The sequence below is a fragment of the Somniosus microcephalus genome, chromosome 2 (genome assembly GCF_052327205.1).
Source record: "Somniosus microcephalus isolate GS21.2 chromosome 2, FLI_Smic_1.0, whole genome shotgun sequence".
NCBI lineage: Eukaryota > Metazoa > Chordata > Chondrichthyes > Squaliformes > Somniosidae > Somniosus > Somniosus microcephalus.
In genome coordinates this window covers 312,436,069-312,460,520 of record NC_140988.1, presented here as the reverse complement: position 1 = coordinate 312,460,520, position 24,452 = coordinate 312,436,069, and the positions used below count along the sequence as shown (strand labels likewise).

At 42.5% G+C, this 24,452-nt stretch overlaps 1 protein-coding gene across 1 annotated transcript; it reads right to left on the bottom strand.

Annotated features, from left to right (window-relative positions):
- Positions 1-1,779: 1,779 nt before the first annotated feature.
- dctn3 (dynactin 3 (p22)) lies at positions 1,780-24,412 on the bottom strand. The gene is made up of 7 exons (XM_085974020.1): positions 24,320-24,412; positions 17,394-17,478; positions 14,612-14,698; positions 8,372-8,455; positions 7,948-8,006; positions 7,580-7,639; positions 1,780-5,174 (listed from the first exon to the last, which is right to left on the bottom strand). The coding sequence occupies exons 1-7, from the start codon at positions 24,410-24,412 to the stop codon at positions 5,085-5,087; spliced, it is 558 nt and encodes a 185-aa protein (XP_085830146.1). The 3' UTR covers positions 1,780-5,084.
- Positions 24,413-24,452: the final 40 nt, after the last annotated feature.

Sequence of the window (24,452 nt, the reverse complement as noted above, 5' to 3'; positions counted from 1 at the left end):
ATTAAGCTTGCTACCCTACAATTAAACTGGCCAATTTAAAATAGGAGATTCTCATGTAACCACATGGAATCTTTAGTTTTCATTTTCTGATTTGACCCCCTTGATTTATTTTTATTGTTTTAGGTCATGTTTGTCTTGTTAAAAATCAGTTTGGGTGAATACCTTGTAGGGCTGAATGCATAAGGCTGCTGAGCAGAAGAATTTGGGATTTACAGTACATGAATCACTGAAGGCTATTGCAAAAGCAAATAGAGGCCTGGATTTTGCAGTTGGCGGCATTAACTATGGATTACGCTGCCAGCATCCAAACAGAATGCGCACTTACCTGATGGGGACCCTCCTTCGAGAACTTGCTGGCAGATGCTGCGTACTAGAGGGCAGCGTAATGGCCCACGCATCCCAGAGGTGCACAGTGTGCGGAAGCATACCCGGGATCATGTGGGCCGGTGCTCCAATCAGCAAACAGAAGGTCTCTCATTTATTTATAACATAGATGTTTATGCACATTAAATACCGGAAGGCTCCAGTAATTAAGGTTTTTCTCCCCCTTCCTCCACTTTCTGTATGGATTCTTTTTAAGCTTATGCTCCACATAGATGCCAAAAATTAAATAAAACCCTCAATGTAGCAACAGCTTCCTCTGAACTTTTCATGGACAAAAATCCTAAAATGCTTCCATATAGCTTTTAATATTACTTGGATATGCCAGGAGGTATCCCCTTACGCTGTGCAAATAGGCCCTGAGCCTGTTTGCAACAGCTGTAAAATTTTCATATGCAATTGCTGGGCAATTAGCCTAACTCTGCAGCAGCAATTAGGATTTCCCCGTCGGACAGATTGCAAGTTCGAGATTTAGCGCAATGCGGAAATCCCGAACTTGCTGCCATTTCAAAAGCGGCAAGACCGACCACAAATTCTGGCCCAGAGTGTTAAGATGTATTGGCAGAATAATTAAATGTAAAACAACAAATACTATCCTTTCTCTGTAATAAGGCCTTGGTCAGGCTACAGTTGGAATACTGTCTAGTTTTGGTCCCCTCATATGGTGGGTGATTGAACCTTTTCCAAGGACTCTGAGGATAGCCAGTATATTGTTACGGTTTAATGGTCATCAATTATCATAACGGACAAAGAGCGCTGGGGCTTTTTAACTAGAAAATCATAGATATCAAATGTCAGATTTTAAAAAAAATAAAAGCATTAGACTCAGTCCAATTTTTACACAATTTGAAGTAAACATGTGAGGGAGAACCAGGATATACAAGTTAAATAAGCATAGAACTAGGTTAGACAGCCGAAGGGCAGCGACCTCTGGAACAATTTGTTGGCACGTGTAGTGTGTGGGTTCGCTGCAAGTGATCAGGCGTGAGCTGGACGAGTTCTTGAGAGTGACCAACATTACCGGATATAGAGATTAGGTGAATCATGGGAGGGGGGCTTTATCACTGGTCTCCTGTAACTTGCTTAATCACCTTCAGGATCAGAGAGGAATTTCCCAGAGTTTGCCTGCTACATTGTTCTCGGTAGGGGCAGATTAACACACAGGCTTAAAGATCCCAGGTAAAACTCACCATAAAAACTGCAGCCACTGAATCAAATTATTCTTACAAAATAAAAATCTTTAATAAATAAAAATGCTCGCCACAGAAAAGAAACTCCATAATAATGGGACAGTTTTTTTTAACTAAGGCTCCAGTTGCGAAGGGACCGATGTCCCACTGTGGCATCACTTCTTTGCACCTTGAATATTTGTTCATGCATGTTATTATAGTGTGTGTGTTTTAATGGATGGGGTGGGGGTGGGTAAGAGAGAGAGTTAAGCTGGGGGTTCAAAGCAATGCCCAGGGCCCCAAGAATTCCTAATCTAACTCTGGGTCCAGTTTTGTTTCTCTTTTATTTTACTTCTCTTAGGAGATTCCATGGCTGCTTGGCTAGGGAGGGGGTGGGGGTAATGGTGTGCAGAAGTTACACCACGCCCATATAGGGTAGGCTCAATGGATCAGCGGGTCTTTACCTATCCTTTTTTATATGCACACGTTATACCCAGGTGATCTTAAAGTGCCACATGCAGTATCTACTAGCTCAATGGATGCCTCATGGTGTTTCCGTTTACTGCCTGGAGCTCTCATAATAACAGCCGTTAGAGGAGACACTGCGTTGCAGTGGAGTTGGGGCACCTTCTGTAACTAGAAGGTAGCCATACCTCCACGACCACTGGGAATCACATGGAATTTTTATGTTGATTTGATTGTTATTTTATATTTAGTTCATTTCATTTACAACTAGGTTGTGTGGGTCATAATCTCTTCATGATCTTTTAATGGTTTTGTCCTCTTAAAGGGAAACATTTGATGTATCCTAGTGGGATTGGGTTAACCCATTTCCACAGGCCTACTTCAAAATAGGACCTGCTCATGCTAGCCTATGACCACTACTTGAAGAATGCCTGATCCGATCTCAAAATCTGAGCCAGGTCAGGGCTAGTTAGCACTCAAATGGGAAACTGCCTGGGAATATCAGATGCAGATGACTTTCAAACATCTCCGATTTACTCAGAAGTTCTCCCTGTAAGGAGAGGTACCTGGTGATACATCTCCATGAGAGTGGACAGTGCCCAATCTCAATCTAGTGTCTAATTCAAAGCAAGACCCTTTCTTGTTATATCCAGATTATTTGTCAGTTAATTTTGCTCAAAATTAGTTTAAGAGGAAGCACTTGATGTATTCTGGTGACATGTGCTCAGCCCAAACCCAACACAAAATAGGACCCTTTCCTGTTATACCCAGTAGACCCTTAAGTACAAACATGTGGTGTCTGTCCACAACTGGCAGGGACTGCACTAACATTTGTTCATTTCCCCTGCCTATACCATTGCATTTCGTTTTCATAGAATGACAGAATCTACAGCATAGAAATAAGGCATTTGGTCCAATTGATCTATGCTGCTGTTTATACTCTACACAGGTCTCTTCCACTCTAACTACCTCTTCCCATAGCTCTCTACTCCCTTCTCCCTCATGTATGCATGATGCATCACGTCAAATGTGCCAATGCTATCTACTTCAGTCATTCCATGCGGCAGGGAATTCCACATTCTCACCAATCTCTATGTAAAGAATTTTCTCCTAAATTCTTTATTTGACCTGTTAGTGGCTATCTTATATTTATCCCCTTGTTCTGTACTTACCCACAAGTGGAAACAGCGTTTCCACATCCACCCTATCAAAACCCTTCATAATTTTAAAGACCTCTATCAGTCTCTTACTTATAGTTGCATTCTCAATTCTGGCAACATCCTTATAAATAATTTCTGCACTTTCAATGTTTCAATATACTTTTCGTAGTACGGAAACCAGAAATGCACAGTACTCAGTATGGTCTAACCAAGGTTCTATATAAATTTATTATCTCCTGCCTTTGTATTCTATTCCTCTACAAATGAATCCCAGTACTTTGCTTGCATTCTTTATGGTCTTAACTTGTGTTGCTACTTTAGTGATTTATGTATCTATATATATTCCCAGATCTTTTTGCTCCCATAACCCAATTCGTTTCCTACCTTCCAAGGAATAAGTGGCTTTTTTATTCCTCCTACCAAAATAAATGACCTCACTTCACTATATTGAATTCAATTCGTCAATGATCCCCCCAATCTACAAATCTGTATGTCATCCTGTAGTTTGCTGCAGTCATCCATATTATTAGCTATATCCCCAATTTGGCATCATCTACAAATTTCCTCCAATTTCTAAGTCCAAGTTATTTATTTATATATGGTAAAAACAGTAGTTCTACCACCACTTCGCACTTGAAGGAATAGACTCTTAAGTGGCTTCAAAGGAAGGGAATTCCAAAGAGCAGAGTGCAATGGCTGACTGATCAACCACTGATGGCGCAGTGGGGAGTAGAAGCAGAGGATGCAAGCTGGGTCAAATAGTTGGAGAAGACTAAGACGGGAGCAAGACTGTAGACAGACTTTAAAATGAGAATGAGGACCCAGAGGTCAATCCTCTAGGGAAGAGGGAGCCAATGAAGCTTGGCAAGAACAGGGATTAGGCATCCGGTACTATGCCCAAGACAAAATGTACAAGAGTTTGCCAAGGTGGATGAGAAGCAGTAAAGGTGAATATTTAAGAAGTCAATACTTGAGGGGATGAAGGGGTTGATTAGAATTAATCAACAGCAGTTTCTGCTGGCCTCTCATTAGACCTCAAGTAGTGAAGTTAAAAATGATTTTCTAAAGACATTTATGACCCAACAATTGATAAGATTGTCTCTATGAGTGAGTGTAGCATAGTTAGCGTATTTAATTTTTTGACCTCTACCTGCTGTTTTACCTCTATTGGTCAGTTCAACCAAGAGACTTTACCAGCCTGTCCATGCACATGCTGATGAGAGATTATAATCAGAATAGCAACCCCTTTTAGATACTGACTGACCTGATGTGCATTTACAGCAGTTTCTGGTTTTGCCGACAAGACTACATTCACTTGTAGGCAACAGTGCAATTTTACCACACTCACATTTATGATGATCCCAGCTGGTCACAATAATCATGCTATCCACTGACAAGTGAGAGAGAGAGAACCTGAGCCTGGCAGAAGTGCTGCTTAATACACATCAATCACCACAGTAATGCACAAAACAGATAAGGATTTAGTATATGTATATACAATCCTCTTGACAAATTAATCCAATGACAGTAAATTGCAAAAGATTCTATGTTACATAGGCTGCACAAAATAAAACCTTGCATCATATCTGCACCAATCACCCAGTCTTTGAACGCTGCAAAAGGAAGGCAATATTTGGCAAATGTGAGTAATCCGTTCTTTTTCAAATAAGAATAAAATTACATTATGGTCAGTTTAAGTTTTAAATCCTATCACTCTGATTACCATCGCATATAATGCTAGTTCTATTATTACGGCAGGAGATTTTAAAATATGTCATTGCAGGAATACATTTTCAAACAATATTATTTTCCAATATTACTAATTACATATACAATATTATATAGATAGCAAAAAGAATGGATTGCTCCACTTCCACGTAACATTTTGATCTTCCCATGCTATGTGATGTCAGTCAGCGAGTGGCTTTATTTGCTTTGCAGCCTCAAGCTTGGTTAGCATTTCTTCCCATTGAACAAACTGCTTTGAAAGGAGCAGAATCTGAGGGTCACAGTTAAGGTGAATAAAAGGTAGCTACAGAATCCTGAAAGGAAAGTACTTAATTATAAATTTCAAGAGTTTACTCCAAATACAAATTAAACTATATTCAATAAACCAAGATGATTTAAAAAAAAGTTCCTCACTTATTCTTCATGCGCTTCAGCAGCACACCACAACAGCACCAAAAACATAGAAATATGCTAACTACAATTTGACGTTGAAGTTTGCCTTAGGGACTGATTCACCAAAGGCAGCATCTTCAATAAACACGTGAAATGACATTGGCCCAAAAGGTGGACAAAGCTCAAGTGTGCCTTTCATTTTATCTTGTGTCTGTTGACCTGTGAAAGAGATTCATTAAAATTTCAGTCCACAAAGAATCCAGCCCATCATTTCCCACCAGAGGTACCTATTCTAAACCCAATTGCCCTCCTTTAACAGAATCATAGAAATATATAGGCTGGAAACTATAGACCAGTTAGCCTAACATCTGTGGTTGGTAAAATGTTGGAGTCCATTATTAAGGAAGCAGAAACAGGACATTTGGATAAGCATAATTTAATCGGACAGAGTCATCATGGTTTTACGAAGGGGAAGTCATGTTTGACAAATTTGCTCGAATTTTTTGAGGATGTAACAAACAGGGTGGATAAAGGGGAACCAGTGGATGTGGTGTATTTGGACTTCCAATAGGCATTTGACAAGGTGCCACACAAAAGATTACTGCACAAGATAAAAAATCACGGGATTGGGGGTAATATACTGGCATGGGTGGAAGATTGGCTATCTAACAGAAAACAGAGAGTTGGGATAAATGGTTCATTCTCGGGTTGGCAATCAGTAACTAGTGGTGTTCTGCAGGGGTCAGTGCTGGGACCCCAACTCTTTACAATCTATATTAACGATTTGGAGGAGGGGACCAAGTGCAACATATCCAAGTTTGCCGACGATACAAAGATGGGAGGGAAAGCAGCGACTGAGGAGGACATAAAAAAACCTGCAAAGGGACATAGACAGGCTAAGTGAGTGGGCAGAAATTTGGCAGATGGAATATAATGTTGGAAAGTGTGAGGTTATGCACTTTGGCAGAAAAAATCAAAGAGCAAGTTATTATCTAAATGGAGAGAAACTGCAAAGTGCTACAGTACAAAGGGATCTGGGGATCCTGGTGCATGAAACACAGAAGGTTAGTATGCAGGCACAGCAGGTGATCAGGAAGGCCAATGGAATCTTGGCTTTTATTGCAAGGGGGATGGAGTATAAAAGCAGGGAAGTCTTGCTTCAGTTATACAGGGTACTGGTGAGGCCACACCTGGAATACTGCGTGCAGTTTTGGTTTCCATATTTAAGAAAAGATATACTTGCTCTCGAGGCAGTTCAGAGAAGGTTCCCTCGGTTGATTCCGGAGATGAGGGGGTTGACTTATGAGGAAAGGTTGAGTAGGTTGGGCCTCTACTCATTGGAATTCAGAAGAATGAGAGGCGATCTTATCGAAACAGATAAGATTGTGAGGGGGCTTGATCGGGTGGATGCGGGGAGGATGTTTCCACTGATGGGTGAGACTAGAACTAGGGGGCATAATCTTAGAATAAGGGGCTGCCCTTTCAAAACTGAGATGAGGAGAAACTTCTTCACTCAGAGGGTAGTAAATCTATGGAATTTGCTACCTCAGAGAGTTGTGGAAGCTGCGACATTAAATACATTTAAAACGGAGATAGACAGTTTCCTAGCTGATAAGGGAATTAGGGGTTACGGGGAGAGGGCAGGGAAGTGGACGTGAGTCTAGGTTCAGATCAGCCATGATCCTATTGAATGGCGGAGCAGGCCTGAGGGGCCGTATGGCCTACTCCTGCTCCTACTTCTTATGTTCTTATATATCCACAACTGTCTAGAAATACATTTCATTGAGGAGGCACAGTTTTATCTCCAAATTAATTAATTGTTGTCCAGATTAGTTCTAAGTGATGGATACTTAAAAAGTTCAAAAACACCATGCAGAGAAATTTGGAGTTAGGTCAAGAATTTCAGCATTGTGGAATTCTGAGATAATTTAAGGTAAAATCTTTTTAAAAACTCGAATACATCAATCTAAATACTAAACATAGCATGATCAATCTCTTACTAGAACCCAAAATAGTGAAACAAAGGAGTGGAGTCTAACTGTCTTAAGTGTAAAAAATGCAAGGTTACAAGCCTCGTCAGGTTTGGGACAAAAAGAAAACCTTTTCTCCCCCAACTCAACCACAGCTGCCACACGAGTTGCCCATAAAGGGGGCAGGTGAGTCTCCTTCAGACTGTATACTGAGGAGTTAACATTACTGTGCTGAATTAACAAGAATTCCATATTGGTAACACAATCCGAGGGACCATATAAAAGAGTATGAATGCTAGAAACCAAAGGATACCATTTTGTTATATTCATCTAGCATCTTGGTTACCTCTTCTGTGATTGCATTACATTGATCCTACATAAAAACATGGGAAATAAAAAAGGTAGGACAGAGGATTAAAAAAAAAATCATATCTACACTGAGAAAAATAAAGTGATCAATACAAATGATTAAAGAACTGGCAGATCATTTTACCTACAATTTGGTTGCATTTATATTATTCCTTCAAAAAAATTCAAATAACAATTGAAACAAAACAGTACATATCAGGACAGAGAGTTTATAGTACCTCAATTTTAATTAGACTTGATCACTAACTAAAACTCATTCTCTGCAACAAAAGCAATTAGAAAAATATGAAATATTAGCAGTGCATACAGTACCTGTTCCTGAATTTGAACCTGGGTCAGTGCTTGCACCTTTGCAGAATAGTTTGGAACAGCTGCAAAAATACAAGCAGCAAGTTAGAATTTAATATAATACTGTATATGGAATAATTATATCCTGTAATATTCACGGGATTTTACCCCGAAATATCCACAGGAAAGGGGGTGGGTGGAAATGAGGGGTGGGGGGCGTGCGTCAGAGTGGTTGGGGGGGCGCGGGGAGAGATTTGTGGTAATTGTCCTTTCACATCCTTAATTTGCGGCTTTGAGGGAAAACTAGTGCGCAGGAGACAGTAAAGTGCAAGAAAATTAGAAGCGCTGTCTGGATAAATAAGGCAGTACAGTGGTTAAAAAGATTGAGAGGGAAGGATTGAGGAAAGTTTTGAGTGAGATTCATTTTCTGGTAATTGCTCGTACTTACCTTTAACTGCCTCACTCTCGAGATACGGCTGCTGTTTCTTCACAGTTTCTAAAAGACGCACTTGGGAATAGATGAATTGCTCCTCTATAATGTAACAAAAAAACTGAGCTAATGAAGTTTCTCCCATATACTCCACAATTTACACACATTCGGCGCACACAGAATAAAATGCTAAATGAATATTTTCAGAATTAAAAACATGCCATCATTTGAATAGAAGCCAGGAAATCTAGATTTCATTCATAATGGTCATTGGAACTGTACTACATGACTAGAATGCAATTTTCAAGTAGAACCGTTTTGGTTTAATATTAAGCAGCTAAGTTGTTGAAATGTTACAATACATTATACCCTTGCTGCAGTGCACTCCTTTAGTGAGTGCAATCAGGTGGAATGAACGTACGCTATATCCCTCAAAGTTTTCATTTGTACTTGCAGCACTGACTACCACAACTACTCATCAGTTCACTGACCCTTTCAACTTCACTAACTGAACTCACCCTAACATCTGGCAGTGGCATTGAAGGGGATAATGAACTTTTATATAAGTAGTTAGCGCTCCGACCACAACTAAAATTTCAGCAGATATGACTTATTTTAAGCAAGGGAGGGAAGGTTGTGGCTGAACACTCAGCCAGTCCCAGCCACATCACAAGTAAAACTAGCAAACCTCCTGAGTAAAGTCCATTGTCAAATTGTTGTGACTGTGCTCTCGATGACGAGAGTATAGGTTGTTGAGTGAATCTTACTGGTTCACTGCGATCCTGGTGCAGGCTGCGTACCGTATTTGCACACTATAGAGCCACAAGTACAGTAATAGTGACATGAACGTCCTATAATGAACAGTCTATGTTCCTCAACATGTGTTATATTAAGACTGCAGTGCATTTTGATTTACGTAAAGCTTTCCTATTCATTACTTTGACACTTTTGTGAACTTGAAGGTTCAAACAGTAATTGGCTAGAAATTATTTTAAATTAAACTCGATAATACACAAGGTTTTACATATGAAAGTTAAGTTTATTGTGAGTGATCATGGGGGATTTGTGAAGTACCTGCGGATATTTTATTTTAAATGCACTTCAGAAATACATTTTCTTTCTGTACCCGTTTCTCCTCTCAAAATACACTTTCAATCTTTACATGTCTTCAGTATGCAGTGATTTGAATTTTGAATCCATCACCAGGATTTTAACTCCAGGCGGAAAAGATCTACTATATATCACAAATATTAATTCTACTTAACAAAATAAATGCTTAACAGCGAGAGCAGCGGGGATAAAAGGAGCGGTGACCCAAGGCCCGAGAGCGCAGGCCCGAGAGCACAGCGAGAGCGGAGGCCCGAGAGCACAGCGAGAGCGGAGGCCCGAGAGCACAGCGAGAGCGGAGGCCCGAGAGCACAGCGAGAGCGGAGGCCCGAGAGCACAGCGAGAGCGGAGGCCCGAGAGCACAGCGAGAGCGGAGGCCCGAGAGCACAGCGAGAGCGGAGGCCCGAGAGCACAGCGAGAGCGGAGGCCCGAGAGCACAGCGAGAGCGGAGGCCCGAGAGCACAGCGAGAGCGGAGGCCCGAGAGCACAGCGAGAGCGGAGGCCCGAGAGCACAGCGAGAGCGGAGGCCCGAGAGCACAGCGAGAGCGGAGGCCCGAGAGCACAGCGAGAGCGGAGGCCCGAGAGCACAGCGAGAGCGGAGGCCCGAGAGCACAGCGAGAGCGGAGGCCCGAGAGCACAGCGAGAGCGGAGGCCCGAGAGCACAGCGAGAGCGGAGGCCCGAGAGCACAGCGAGAGCGGAGGCCCGAGAGCACAGCGAGAGCGGAGGCCCGAGAGCACAGCGAGAGCGGAGGCCCGAGAGCACAGCGAGAGCGGAGGCCCGAGAGCACAGCGAGAGCGGAGGCCCGAGAGCACAGCGAGAGCGGAGGCCCGAGAGCACAGCGAGAGCGGAGGCCCGAGAGCACAGCGAGAGCGGAGGCCCGAGAGCACAGCGAGAGCGGAGGCCCGAGAGCACAGCGAGAGTGGCGGGGATAAAAGGAGCGGGAGTGGAGGAGAGCAAAAACAAAATCAAGAGGAGTGATGTCGCAGGACAGCAGGTAGTTGATTGGTGGGGGAGTAGTACAGCTGTTTTTCTCTTTAAACTAAGAGCTGGGGAACTATAACTATTACGTTATTAAATATTAACTTAACTAGATAAACTAAATAATTAATATAACTATAAATAATCATTTGATTAAAAACTTTAACTAAACAAGCAAATAAAGTCTGGAGATGGCAGGGCAGGCTATGTGTCGGGGCTGTAGCATGTGGGAGTTTGTGGACAGTGAGACCGTCCTAGATTCCCACATCTGCAGGAAATGTCTCTGCCTTCAGTCACTTCGGCTCAGAGTCATTGAGCTGGAGTGCGAGTTAGAGACACTCCGAAACATAAGGGAGGGGGAGGCTTTTCTGGATAGCTTTATCCAGAATACAGTCATACCCCAGAGGGAAGCACAGGTTCAGGAAGGGGAAGGTGTGACTGCCATGAGTCGGGTAGCGGGGACTTAGGAGAGGTTGAGAGGGAAGTCCCGCAGACATTGGTCCTGTCCAACAGGTACGATGTACTCGCTACCTGTGAGAAGAAGGAGCAAAACTGCGGGGAGGACAGCCACAATGCAGACCAAGGCACCGTGGCTCAGAAGGCTGTCCAAGGGGGGGGGGGGGGGGGGGAGCGAGGTGAAGAGAGCAGAATAGAAATGTGGTAGTGATAGGGGATACTATAATTAGGGGGATAGATAGCCTCCTCTGCAGCCAAGAACGAGAATCCCAAAGGGTGTGTTGCCTACCCGGTGCCAGGATAAGGGATATCTCAAGGCGGCTGGACAGGAATTTGGAAAGGGAGGGGGTAAATCCAGTTATCGTGGTCCATGTCGGAACAAACTTAGGTAGAAACAGGGAGGAGGTCCTGCTGAGGGAGTATCAGGAGTTAGGAAGAAATTAAAAAGCAGGACCTCGAGGGTAATAATCTCTGGATTATTGCCCGAGCCATGTGCAAATTGGCATAGAAACAGACAGATCAGGAGAATTAATACGTGGCTAAAGGGCTGGTGGGGGAAAGAGGGGTTCCTTTTCATGGGACACTGGCACGAGAACTGGGACAGAAAGGAGCTGTACCGATGGGACGGGCTCCACCTGAACCAGGGTGGGACCCGTGTCCTAGTGGAAATGGTAAACAGGGAGATGAAAAAGACTTTAAACTAGTAAGACGGGAGGAGGGATCTACAAGAAATTAAACCAGACTAAATATAAACAAAACAGGAAAGGAGCATAGGAAAGAGTAAAGTAAGGGAGGACATTGATGGACAGAGAATAAAGAGTTATAGAACAGGAATTTAAAAAGATGGTTAAAAATAAAGAGAGGAACTGCTATTAAAATGAGTTAATCTGTCTGTACAGCAATACACAGTGTGTCTGTAACAAAACAGGGGAGCTGGAGGCAATCATGCGTTGCGAGGAGCCAGACATAGTGGGGATTACTGAGACATGGCTACAGAAAAATCATGGCTAGGAATTAAACATTGCAGGGTATAACATATTTAGAAAAGATAGAGGGGGGGGAAAGGGGAGGTGGATTAGCTGTACTTATTAGGGATAACATAATGGCAGTAGAAAAAATTGATCCAGCTATCAGCAAATAGACAGAAATAGAATCCATGAAGATAGATATAAAACTTAATAAAGTATTAATCACACTAATAGGGGTAGCCTACAGACCACCTAATAGTGGAAGGGAGGTGGAAAAAGAAATATGCAGACAAATTAAGGAAATGAGTAAAAAACAGAATAATTATGGGGAATTGCAACTACACAAATATTAATTGGACAGAAGAGGTAGGTAAAGGGGATAAGGGAATGGAGTACCTACAATGTGTACAGGATTCCTTTCTCACCCAATATGTAAAAAGCCCAAGGGAGGATTCGCTATTGGATCTAGTAATGGGAAATGAACCAGAGCAGATAAGAGAAGTAAAAGTAGGGGAACATCTAGGCAACAGTGACCATAATATAATATGCTTTAAGATAATAATTGAGAAGGACACAGGTATGACAAAGACCAGGGTAATAGATTGGAGAAAAGTTGATTGAGGGGCTGAGAATAGAACTTGGGAAAATAAAATGGACAACAGAATTGACAAACAATGATGTAGAACAGCAATGGGAAACATTTAAAACGATGTTCAACAGAGTCCAGGAAAAATATATTCCGCTAATAAACATAAACAAGCTAAACACTAATGAGACACCGTGGATGAATAAAGCGATAAGGGATAAATTAAGGGTAAGAAAAGAGGCATACATTAAGTACATGGACAGCAGGGGAGAGCATGATAAGGGAGAATATGAAGGGATTAAGAGAAAAGTCAAAGAAACAATTAGGAAGGCAAAAAGGAATTATGAAATTAAATTATCAAGGAACATAAAACAAAATACTAAAATATTTTACAGGCACAGGAATAATAAAAGGAAAGTCAGGATGGGAATAGGGCCACTAAGGGATGGAGAGGATAATACCACAGGCAGCAATAAAGAGATGGTAGAGATATTAAATAATTACTTTGCTTCAGTATTTACCAGGGAGATAGAACAGGTGGAGATGACATCAGATGATGAGATTAGTAATGAGTTAACTGCACTTAAAATAAAGAGGAGCTATACTAAATAAACTAATGAAACTCAAAGAGGATAAAACCCCTGGTCCGATGGATTACATCCACGTATTTTAAAAGAATCTAGGAAAGAAATAGCAGAGGCATTACTACACACATTTAGTAATTCATTAGAAAAAGATGCATTGCCAAAGGACTGGCGGATAGCTAACATAATACCTATATTTAAGAAGGGAGATAGAACATGTCTAGGAAACTATAGGCCAGTCAGCTTAACATCAGTGGTAGGAAAAATAATGGAATCCTTACTAAAAGAGAAAATAGAACATCTAGAAACGAAAAATATAATAAGTCAGCATGGATTTCAAAAGGGAAAGTCTTGCTTGACCAACCTAATTGAATTTTTTGAAGAGGTAACAGAGCAAGTAGACAAGGGTAATGCAGTAATGTAATTTATCTAGATTTTCAAAAGGCTTTCGATAAGGAAGCACATAATAGACTAATGAATAAGGTCAGGGAATATGGAGTCAGGGGACAAGTAGCAGAATGGATAGATAGCTGGCTTCAGGACAGAAAGCAGAGAGTAGGGGTAAAAGGTAGCTATTCAGTGGCAGAAGGTGGGTAGTGATGTTCCACAAGGACCAGTGCTGGAACCACTGTTGTTCACAATTTATATTAACGATTTAGACATTGGAATCAAAAACAAAGTTTCGAAATTTGCAGACAACACCAAATTGGGGGGGAAAGCCAATACTGAGGAAGACTGCAACAAATTACAAGACCACATTAATAAATTTGCAAAATGGGCATACAATAGGGAAATGAAATTCAACACATAAATGTGAGGTATTACACTTTGGCAAGAAAAATAGGGAGGTCACATATTACTTTGAAAAATAAGAATCTAAACGGAGTAGAGGAACATAGGGATCTAGGAGTACAAATACATGAATCACAAAGTATCGACACAGGTTAACAAGGCCATAAAAAAAGCAAACCAAGCACTAGGGTTTATTTCTAGAGGGATAGAATTGAAAAGTTGTGAAGTTATGCTAAACCTGTATCGAGCACTAGTTAGACCACACTTGGAGTGCTGTGTGCAATTCTGGTCGCCATATTATAAAAAGGATGTGGAGGCACTGCAGAGGGTAGGGTATATCTATCAGGAAAGAATGAACAGTCTGGGTATCTTTTCTCTTGAAAAGAGAAGGCCGAGGGGTGACCTAATAGAGGTCTTTCTGCATCTACTCTATCAAAACCTTTCATGATTTTAAAGAGTGTATCCACTTATGGGGAAGAGCAAAACTAGAGGCCATCAATATAAGATAGTCACCAAAAAATCAAATAGGGAATTCAGAAGAAACTTCTTTACCCAGAGAGTGGTGAGAATGTAGAGCTCGCTACCACAGGGAGTAGTTGAGGTGAATAGATGCATTTAAGGGGTGATTAGATAAGCATATGAGGGAGAAGGGAATAGAGGGTTATGCTGATAGGATTAGACGAGGAAAGACAGGAGGAGGCTCGAGTGGAGCATAAACACCGGCATAGACTGGTTGGGCCAAATGGTCTGTTTCTGTGCTCTTTATCTTATGTAATTAAACCTTACCTGCTAGAATGAACTCTAGTTTCATGGCATCTGGGATAGCAATTCTGTCTATGTACTGAGGGTCCAAGTACTTTATCAGATCGTCAACTGAAAATGTAGAAGTTATACAAAACTAGTTAAATTCTTATATAAAAAGAAAAAAATAAACAAAAACAATGTCTTCTACAGGAAGTTGTAACAATCTGTTTATATAGGTGTCCAGAAACAAATGCCCAATTTTTTAAAGGAGGTAATCAGGAATTTAAACAGCACTCAAGGTGATTTAATAAATGTGATCAAACCTTATAAAAACCCCCAAATTGCCACTGCACAGGAACAGGTGATTGGCCAAGATTTTGCATAAACATTCCTTTACAGGACACAACAAGGTGATGCTGAAGCATCACTCTTTTGATTGCAGATCATGACCTAAAACTCAAACTTCATTTGGCTTTGACGAACAAAGGCTGCTACACAATTAAGTGACCATAGGAACAGGAGTAGGCCATTCAGCCCCTCAAGGCTTTTCTATCCAGAAATAGCATGCTATGATATGCAGACCTAAACTGTACCACAGCAGTTGCATCTACCTCTCCATTAATCCTGCATCAACGTGCATGCAAAAACTCTTGAAAATGAAATCCACCAAATTAAGTAAAATAAAATCAATTTATAATGTGCATGTCTAAATATGAAAATGAGATCCCCAAACATCACAAAAACAAAGCCATTCTAATCGTTACACCACTACCTGAACAGCTGTAGTACAATGTACAAGCTGTAAGATACATTGCACAATAAAAATTGGCAACCCAAAGATTATTTTAAGGCAAATTGTTGCTCTACATCCAGCCCACCCAAGCCAGAGTGGAAACTGGAAATGTCACTTTTAAAGCAGTTCAGATTTTTCACAGGATACTACCTAATGCCAAGGTGCTAATTGTGTAGCACCTTGGCAAAAGCTTTTTAAAAATCCAGTTATACACCATCAACTGGGCTACCCACATCCACCAACCAAGTAAGTTCAAAAAAATCCACCAGGTTGGCAAGACATGACCACCTTTGCTAGAAGCCATGCAGAGAGACCTAATAACCCCTTCTCTATCCAGGTGGCCATACAGAGCATCTCGAATGATCTCTTCTAGCAGCTTGCCTATAACCAAAGTCAAGCTAATGGGCCTTTCCCGGTTATGACTTGCGGCCCTTTCTGAATATTGGCATCACATGGACCTCCCTGTAGTCCATGAGGATCCCTGACCATAGGGAGCGGTTAGATATACAAGAAAGAGCCTCAATGAGCACAGCTCCCACGTCTTTGAGCACCCTTGGGTGAATGCTGTCAGGACCAGCAGCCAATCTCCTTGAGAGCCCTTATGCCATGTAGGACTATATCTGCATCCACTGACACTTACAACTTTAGAGTCAACTGTACAATGCATTAACTGAGCATTGCCTACTGGACTGAAAACTGATACGATATACGCATTTAAAACCTCTACGGTATCCTCAGTTTCCACTTGAATCTTCAAGAACCCCGTTGCAGTTCTTAATGGCCCACTTACTGCCAAGATAGTTTCCTTTTGCTGTTAGGTGATTGATTGTAAAAGTATTCTATTTTTCTTCCGTGTTGGCAATGTCCCTTCCTAGTAGGGTTATCCAATCTACCCAATTCAAGTCCTCTGTCACCTTTGCAAATCCAGTTGAAATCCAGAACTAGCATTACATTTTTGGTAACTTTGGTATGGTTGATCAAGTTGAATCTAATAATGCTGTGGTCATTGTTGTGATGATTGAGCTCATTCTTCAACCCTATCTGCCCTTTGCAGTTAATTTTATTCTACATGAGCTTCCTGCAAATCATATGCTTTCAGTGCACACAATGCTCAGGACTCTTGCAGCTGAACGGTTGAATCCCTACATCTTGATCTCTTCAATGGGGCAATGAAAATTGTGTGTCAACTCTGCAAAGATAGTTTCTTCGTATCTCTTGCAAGTCTAACCAACAGTAGCCACCTCTTACCTTTGATGATGCCAACCTTAGCCCTTCTTAATCTATTGCTCTTAGCCGTACTATCTCCTGACCATAAGCAGATCTCCAGCATCTCCTCCACTTCTAAAGCTGTCAACAGTTCAGTCTCTTCTTTTGCCCTCAACAACACTCAGCTCTCTATAAAGCCCAAAACTGGTCTAGACTGCTCTCATATCGGAGGAGACTAACACCTTTCACCCAATCGCAGAAAGCTTGTTGTCTAATAAGTCATTCCTCTTTCAACTCTGGTCTGCGATCTCTCTGCTTTATTGACTCTATACAGTGGTTAGTGTTCCTCCAAAACTTTTCTTCCATGGCATTTCAGACACACTTCCTCCTCCCAGCAGCCTCACTATGTTAAAATAACTACTGTACAGACTCCTATTCTAATTCCTTTTTCCCAGGATCTCAAAACTATGGGACTCCTTACCTTTCTGTCTTTTGAACCTACACTACCTTCAGGCTTCTAAACCTAAACTTGATTGCTACTTCCTGATTTACCTTGCTTTCTCATTTTTTTCCCATTTACTCTTTTCAAACTTGGAGGTATCCTGTAGTGTGCCCATTGCTTTTCATCTTAGCTTCTAAATAAAAACATTACATTTAAAAAAGTGGATCGACAAGTATTTTTCCTAGCATAAAATCTGGGATTTCAAAATGAAGGATGAAAAACACTTGAAAAAAGTTTATAGCCAAGATAAACATCAGAGAAATGTAATTTTTAAAATAAATGCAATATATAGCTCAATCTTGCTTCAAGTAGTCTGTACTTACTTTTCCTGTACAAAGTTTTTATCCTTTCTCTTTTACTGGAAATATTCCCCAGCGAGGCCTGGACTTTTACAATAGCATCTGAAAACTAGAAAACAATGCAGCACAATGGATGAATGAGCACACAGTAAATCTTGGGGCAAGTCTTTAAAAAAAAAAGCAGCATTAAATCTGGGCTCTTCCTGTACTTTTAGTCAAAAGCCAAAACTGATGTTTGTCCAAAACTGATTCTCCTCCTCCACCCCACCTCCCCAATTGCACTTAGATCACTAGTTCTAAGGGAATCAAGGGGTATGGGGATAGTGCAGGAAAGTGGAGTTAAAGTAGAGGATCAGCCATGATCTTATTGAATGGTGGAGCAGGCTCAAGGGACTATATGGCCTACTCCTGCTCCTATTTCTTAGGTTCTAGTTGGCACACATGTAACATCCTCATTCTTATACTATTTTGTTCATACATTCCATTAGTAATCTACAGAAAAACCACTTATACTGGCTTGGAAAATATCAGGGAGCTCTTTATTCCAATCTGGACTTCCTCAGAAAAAAGCTCCAGTTCAATTGAAATTCCTTTTCTAAACTGATTACTGTGTCCTTTTTTTGGTAATATCGAAAATATATCTCATCCCTCTGCTTTTCATTTCATTAATCTTGAAACTCAAAAGTTCCAATTAGTGCGATACAGTGATCCATGAATGGTTTCTCATTCTCAAGTAAATGCATTTAGTTTCCTCCTCTGGAATTGATTATTTGTGTAGGCATATTGGTTTAGCATCCATAAGTGCTTAAAAGATCAAAGAAAAATACATTTAATCTTATAAAGCTGCAATACTTAGCTTTGGCCACTAGAGACTGCAAGTGATCTGCAAACAAGGTAAACAAGCTATTTTTTCAGAAGTTTTAACGGAATGAATGCAAGTCCTTCAACAAAGAGGAAATTGGAAAATGAATTATCTCCAGGAAAATGGCTTGCTATGTCAGTCCATATCGACATATAAAAATCCCTAGATAATATTTATGTATTGCCTTTTCACGACAAAGACAAGAAACTTAAGATCACAGCTCACTGAAGTCATCTTTTTAAATTTACAATATTTTAGTCTATCTAAAACATTTGAGAGAAAAAGATAAATGCACCAGTAATGTAGCCATTTTATGATTCTGCAAATCTATTATTCAAAATGTGCGTTTCCAGCCAAACTAGAGGTTGCAGGTAATTCAGCAGGCAACTGGAAAAGCTTTGAGAATTTGGAAAATTTTGGCATTGCATCAAGTCTCAGTGGGCATCCACAAAATATCAAAACTGCTATACTAATGTGCCGATGGACAGAGAGCCACTGAAAATACTTGGTGGCCTGGATTTGAGAAAGATGAGCACAGGAGTGATATAGAAACTTTTCTGAGCAAGTTGGGACAATTTTACATTGAAAAGTCTTGTGAAATCTATGAACACAACATATTAAACAATCGGGACCAAGATCCCGATGAAACAATGAAACTATGCAGGAAATCTCAGATCCTTAGCTAGAACATGTAACTGTGAGGCTCCTTAAGACTAGTCAGAGCCAGATTAGCTGTTGGAAAAAATAGTACAAGGAAGAGACTTTTACAGAAATGAAAATAGACATTGATAGCTTACATTAACATTTGTAATACTAGTGAATTGGTAGCAAAGCAGCTGAAAGAAATAAGTATCTAGGATGAAGTGCAATACTTAGTAAGGAAAAAGGATAATGTGACGCCAAATATGAAGCCTGAGAAATTTTAGATGGCTTCTGAAATAGATTGTAAATATTGTGGGAAATGTGAGCTCAGAAACAAATAGCCTGTCATACTTGGAACTGTGTTATACATACAGAAAATTGAACTACAGTATTTCTTAATTAGGTTTCCAAAATCTCAATCATCCTGACTATGACTTGGTTTTCTTCAAAATATAAATGGATTAAAGTGATGAAAGTCAGAGCCAAGATAAAAGCTCATTTCCACAGCATGGTACACATACAGCACACGTTTGTGCTCCACTCGAGCCTCCTCCCATCCTTCCTCATCTAACCATCAGCATAACCCTCTATTCCCTTCTCCCTCATGCTTATCTAGCTTCCCCTTAAATGCATCTATACTATTTGCTTTAACCAATCCCTGTGGTAGCGAGTTCCACATCATCACCACTCTCTGGGTAAAAAAGTTTCTTCTGAATTTCCTATTTGATTTCTTGGTGACTATCTTATATTGATGGCCTCTAGTTTTGCCCTTCCCCACAAGTGCCTACCCTAGCAAAACCTTATTTTAAAGACCTCTATTAGGTCACCCCTCAGCCTTCTCTGAGAGAAAAGAGACCCAGCCTGTTCATCCTTTCCTGATAGATATAACCCGCAGTTCTGGTATCATCCTTGTAAATATTTTTTGCACCCTCTCCAGTGCCTCCATATCCTTTTTATAATCGGCGACCAGAACTGTAGAGTACTCCAAGTGTGATCTAACCAAAGTTCGATACAAGTTTAGCACAACTTCACTACTTTTCAATTCTATCCCCTCTAGAAAGAAACCCTAGTGCTTGGTTTGCTTTTTATGGCCTTATTGAACTGCGTCACAACTTTTAGTGATTTGTGTATTTGTATTCCCAGGTCCCTTTGCTCCTCTACCCCATTTAGATTCTTATTTTGCAAGTAATATGTGACCTCCTTATTTTTCTAACCAAAATGTAATACCTCACACTTTATGTTGCAATTCATTTGCCAATTATATGCCCATCCTGCAAGTTTATTAATGTCTCCTTGTAATTTGTTGCAGTCCTCCTCAGTGTCGACTATCCCTTCCAATTTGTTATCTGCAAATTTAGAAATTGTGTTTGATTCCAAAGTCTAAATCATTAATATAAATTGGAAACAACATTGGTCCCAGCACTGATCCTTGTGGGACCCCACTTCCCACCTTCTGCCACTCTGAATAGCTACCCTTTATCCCTAAATAGAAAATAGACAAAATAGTAACAAATAGAAGAGTTCAGAGCAACAAACATTTTTAATAATCAGCCATTTCAACTAAACTCAGCCATTCAAATATATCTTTCAATATATCAGGACTCAGATGGCAAATATAAACTGGAGCAGCTGATGATTTCATTGAACCACAGGAGTAAATAACAGCTTATTGCTCACTCTAACACACCTGACAAACATCACTTAATACCAGTGTCACCTACTTTAAAAACAGACATAGCTCCAGCGCCACTTCCCTCTCCCTCCATTTTACCCCCTCAGTACTTGGCTTGCCAGGCTCCCTCGTTCTCAGTAACTGGCCGCCCCCTCTGCCTGCCTGCCTGCTTGCTTCCTTCTCTCCCTCTGTACCTGTACCACGTCTCAGCAACCCTCTGCCCCTCCTCCTCCCCCTGTACCTGGACTACGTCTCAGCAACCCTCTGCCCCTCCTCCTCCCCCTGTACCTGGACTACGTCTCAGCAACCCTCTGCCCCTCCTCCTCCCCCTGTACCTGGACTACGTCTCAGCAACCCTCTGCCCCTCCTCCTCCCCCTGTACCTGGACTACGTCTCAGCAACCCTCTGCCCCTCCTCCTCCCCCTGTACCTGGACTACGTCTCAGCAACCCTCTGCCCCTCCTCCTCCCCCTGTACCTGGACTACGTCTCAGCAACCCTCTGCCCCCTGTACCTGGACTACATCTCAGCAACCCTCTGCCCTGCCCCCCCCCCCATCCCTGGCCTGCCTGTTCTCAACCTTGGTGTTGTATCTGACCCAGAGATAAGCTTCCAACCACTATCAGCGCCATCACTAGGATCGCCTATTTCTCCCTCTGTAACATCATCTGACTCCGCTCCTGCTTCAGCTCATCTGCTGCTGAAACCCTCATGCCATTGTTACCTCTAGACTTGACAATTCCAATGCACTCCTGGCCAGTCTCCCATCTTCCAACATTCATAAACTTGAGGTCATCCAAAACTCTGCTGCCTGTATCCGAACTCGCACCAAGTCCCATTCACCTATGCTCACTGACCTACATTGGCCTCCGGTTAAGCAATGCCTCGATTTTAAAATCCTTATCCTCGTTTTCAAATCCCTTCATGGCCTCGCCCCTCTCTATCGCTGTAACCTCCTCCAGTTCTACAACCCTCCAAGATATCAGTGCTCCTCAAATTCTGGCCTTTTGAGCATCCCCAATTTTAATCACTTCACCATTAGTGACTGTACCCTCAAGCTGCCTGGGACCTAAGTTCTGGAATAAATTTTTTTTTTTAAATTTGTTCATGGGATGTGGGCATCGATGGCAAGGCCAGCATTTATTGCCCATCCCTAGCTGCCCTTGAGAAGGTGGTGGTGAGCCGCCTCACACACAGAATCACACAGAAACCCCACAGTGCAGATGGAGGCCATTTCGGCCCATCGAGCCTGCACCGACACATATCCCACCCGATCCCCGTAACCCCACGTATTTAATCCCCCTAACACTAAGGGTCAATTTATCATAGCCAATCAACCTAACCCGCACATCTTTGGACTGTGGGAGGAAACCGGAGCACCCAGAGGAAACCCACGCAAACACGGGGAGAATGTGCAAACTCCACACAGACAGTCACCTGAGGCCGGATTCGAACCCGGGTCCCTGGCGCTGTGAGGCAACAGTGCTAACCACTATGCCACCGTGCTGCCTCCTTGAACCGCTGCAGTCCGTGTGGTGAGGCTACTCCCACAGCGCTGTTAGGGAAGGAGTTCTAGGATTTTAACCCAGCAACGATGAAGGATCGGCAATATACTTCCAATTCAGGATGGTGTGTGACTTGGAGGGGAATTTGGAGGTGGTGGTGTTCCCATGCGCCTGCTGCCCTTATCCTTCTAGCTGGTAGAGGTCGCGGGTTGGGAGGTGGTGCCGAAGAAGCCTTGACGAGTTGCTGCAATGCATCCTGTAGGTGGTACACACTGCAGCCATGGTGCGGTGGTGGAGGAGGGAGCGAATGTTTAAGGTGGTGGATGGGGTGCCAATCAGGTGGGCTGCTTTGTCCTGGATGGTGTCGAGCTTCTTGAGCGTTATTGGAGCTGCGCTCATCCAGGCAAGTGGAGAGTATTCCATCACACACCTTACTTGCCCCTTGTAGAGAGTGGAAAGAGGAGTCAGGAAGTGAGACACTTGATGCAGAATACCCAGCCTCTGACCTGCTCTTGTTGCCACAGTATTTATCTGGCTGGTCCAGTTATGTTTCTGGTCAATTTGACCCCCAGGATTTGGTGGTGGGGGATTCGGCAATGGTAATGCAGTTGAATATCAAGAGGCGGTGGTTAGATGCTTGCTTGTTGGAGATAGTCGTTGCCTGGCACTTATGTGGCACAAATGCTATCTGCCACTTACCACCCCAAGCCTGAATGTGTCCAGGTCTTGCTGCATGCAGGCATGGACTGCTTCATTATCTGAGGAGTTGCAAATGGCACTGAAAATTGTGCAGTCATCTGCAAACATCCCCACTTCTGACCTCCCTAAACCTCTCCACCTCTATCTCCTCCTTTGAGATGCTCCTTAAAACCTATCTATCTCTGACCAAGCTTTTGGTCAGCTGCCGTAATATCCCCTTATGTGGCTCGGTGTCAAATTGTGTTTGGTAAGGCTCCTGTGTTGCGCCTTGGGGCATTTTATTATGTTAACATAGAAACATAGAAGATAGGGGCAGGAGTAGGCCATTCGGCCCCTTGAGCCTGCTCCGCCATTCAATGAGATCATGGCTGATCATCCAAACTCAGTACCCTGTCCCTGCCTTCTCCCCATATCCCTTGACCCCTTTAGCCTTAAGAAATATATCTAACTCCTTCTTGAATATATTTAATGAATTGGCCTCAACTGCCTTCTGTGGTAGAGAATTCCACAGGTTCACCACTTTCTGGGTGAAGAAATTCCTCCTCATCTCTGTCCTAAATAGCTTACCCCTTATCTTTAGACTGTGACCCCTGGTTCTGGACTCCCCCACCATCAGGAACATCCTTCCTGCATCTAGTCGGTTTCGTCCTGTTAGAATTTTATGTTTCAATGAGATCCCCTCATTCTTCTAAACTCCAGCGAGTATAAGCCCAATCGACCCAATCTCTCCTCATACGTCATTCCTGCCATCCCAGGTATCAGTCTGGTGAATCTTCGCTGCACTCCCTCCATGGCAAGAACATCCTTCCTCAGATAAGGCAACCAAAACTGCACACAATACTCAAGGTGTGGTCTCACCAAGGCCCTGTACAACTGCAGCAAGACATCCTTGTTCCTGTACTCAAACCCTCTCGCTACGAAGGCCAACATACCATTTGCCTTCTTAACCACCTGCTGCACCTGCATACTTACCTTCAGCGACTGGTGCACAAGGACACCCAGGTCTCGTTGCACTTCCCCTTCTCCCAATCTATTGCCTTCAGATAATAATCTGCCTTCCTGTTTTTGCCAAAGTGGATAACCTTGCATTTATCCACATTATACTGCATCTGCCATACATCTGCCCAATCACCCAACCTGTCCAAATCATACTGGAGTTTCTCAGCATCCTCCTCACAGCACACACGCCCACCCAGCTTTGTGTCGTCTGCAAACTTGGAGATATTACATCTAGTTCCCTCGTCTAGATCATTAATATATATTGTGCATAGCTGGGGTCCTAGCACCGATCCCTGCGGTACCCCACTAGTCACTGCCTGCCACTCGGAAAAAGACCCTTTTATTCCAACTCTTTGCTTCTTGTCTGGAGATATAAAAATGCAAGTTGTTGTTGTCTCGATCTACCTGCCTCCCTCCCCCTCCTCTTCCCCTTGTACACCCGCCCTGGTCTGCCTTTGCCTTTCCTGTCCCTCCTCTCCCCCTGGCTTCCCACTCCCTCCTGTCCTCACTGTCCCTGCCTGGTTAGTCGGCCGAGCCCCTGCCCTCGCCCTCGCCCTCTGTCTCTGCGTGTACCTGGCCGGACGGTCTCGGCCTCTCTCCGTACAGCCGAGTCTCGAGTTTCTCCAAGCGAGCCTGCAGCTTCTTCAGCTCCGCCATCGTTACCATCACTTCCGCCCCGCCTGTGCGGTCGCACCGGAAATGGCGT

Coding starts and splice junctions, on each gene's coding strand:
- dctn3 (XM_085974020.1), bottom strand. CDS start 24,412: ATGGTAACGATGGCGGAGCTGAAGAAGCTGCAGGCTCGCTTGGAGAAA. Junction 17,479..24,319: donor GGCCGAGACCGTCCGGCCAG/GTACACGCAGAG, acceptor ATTGTTTTCTAG/TTTTCAGATGCTATTGTAAA. Junction 14,699..17,393: donor AAAAACTTTGTACAGGAAAA/GTAAGTACAGAC, acceptor CTACATTTTCAG/TTGACGATCTGATAAAGTAC.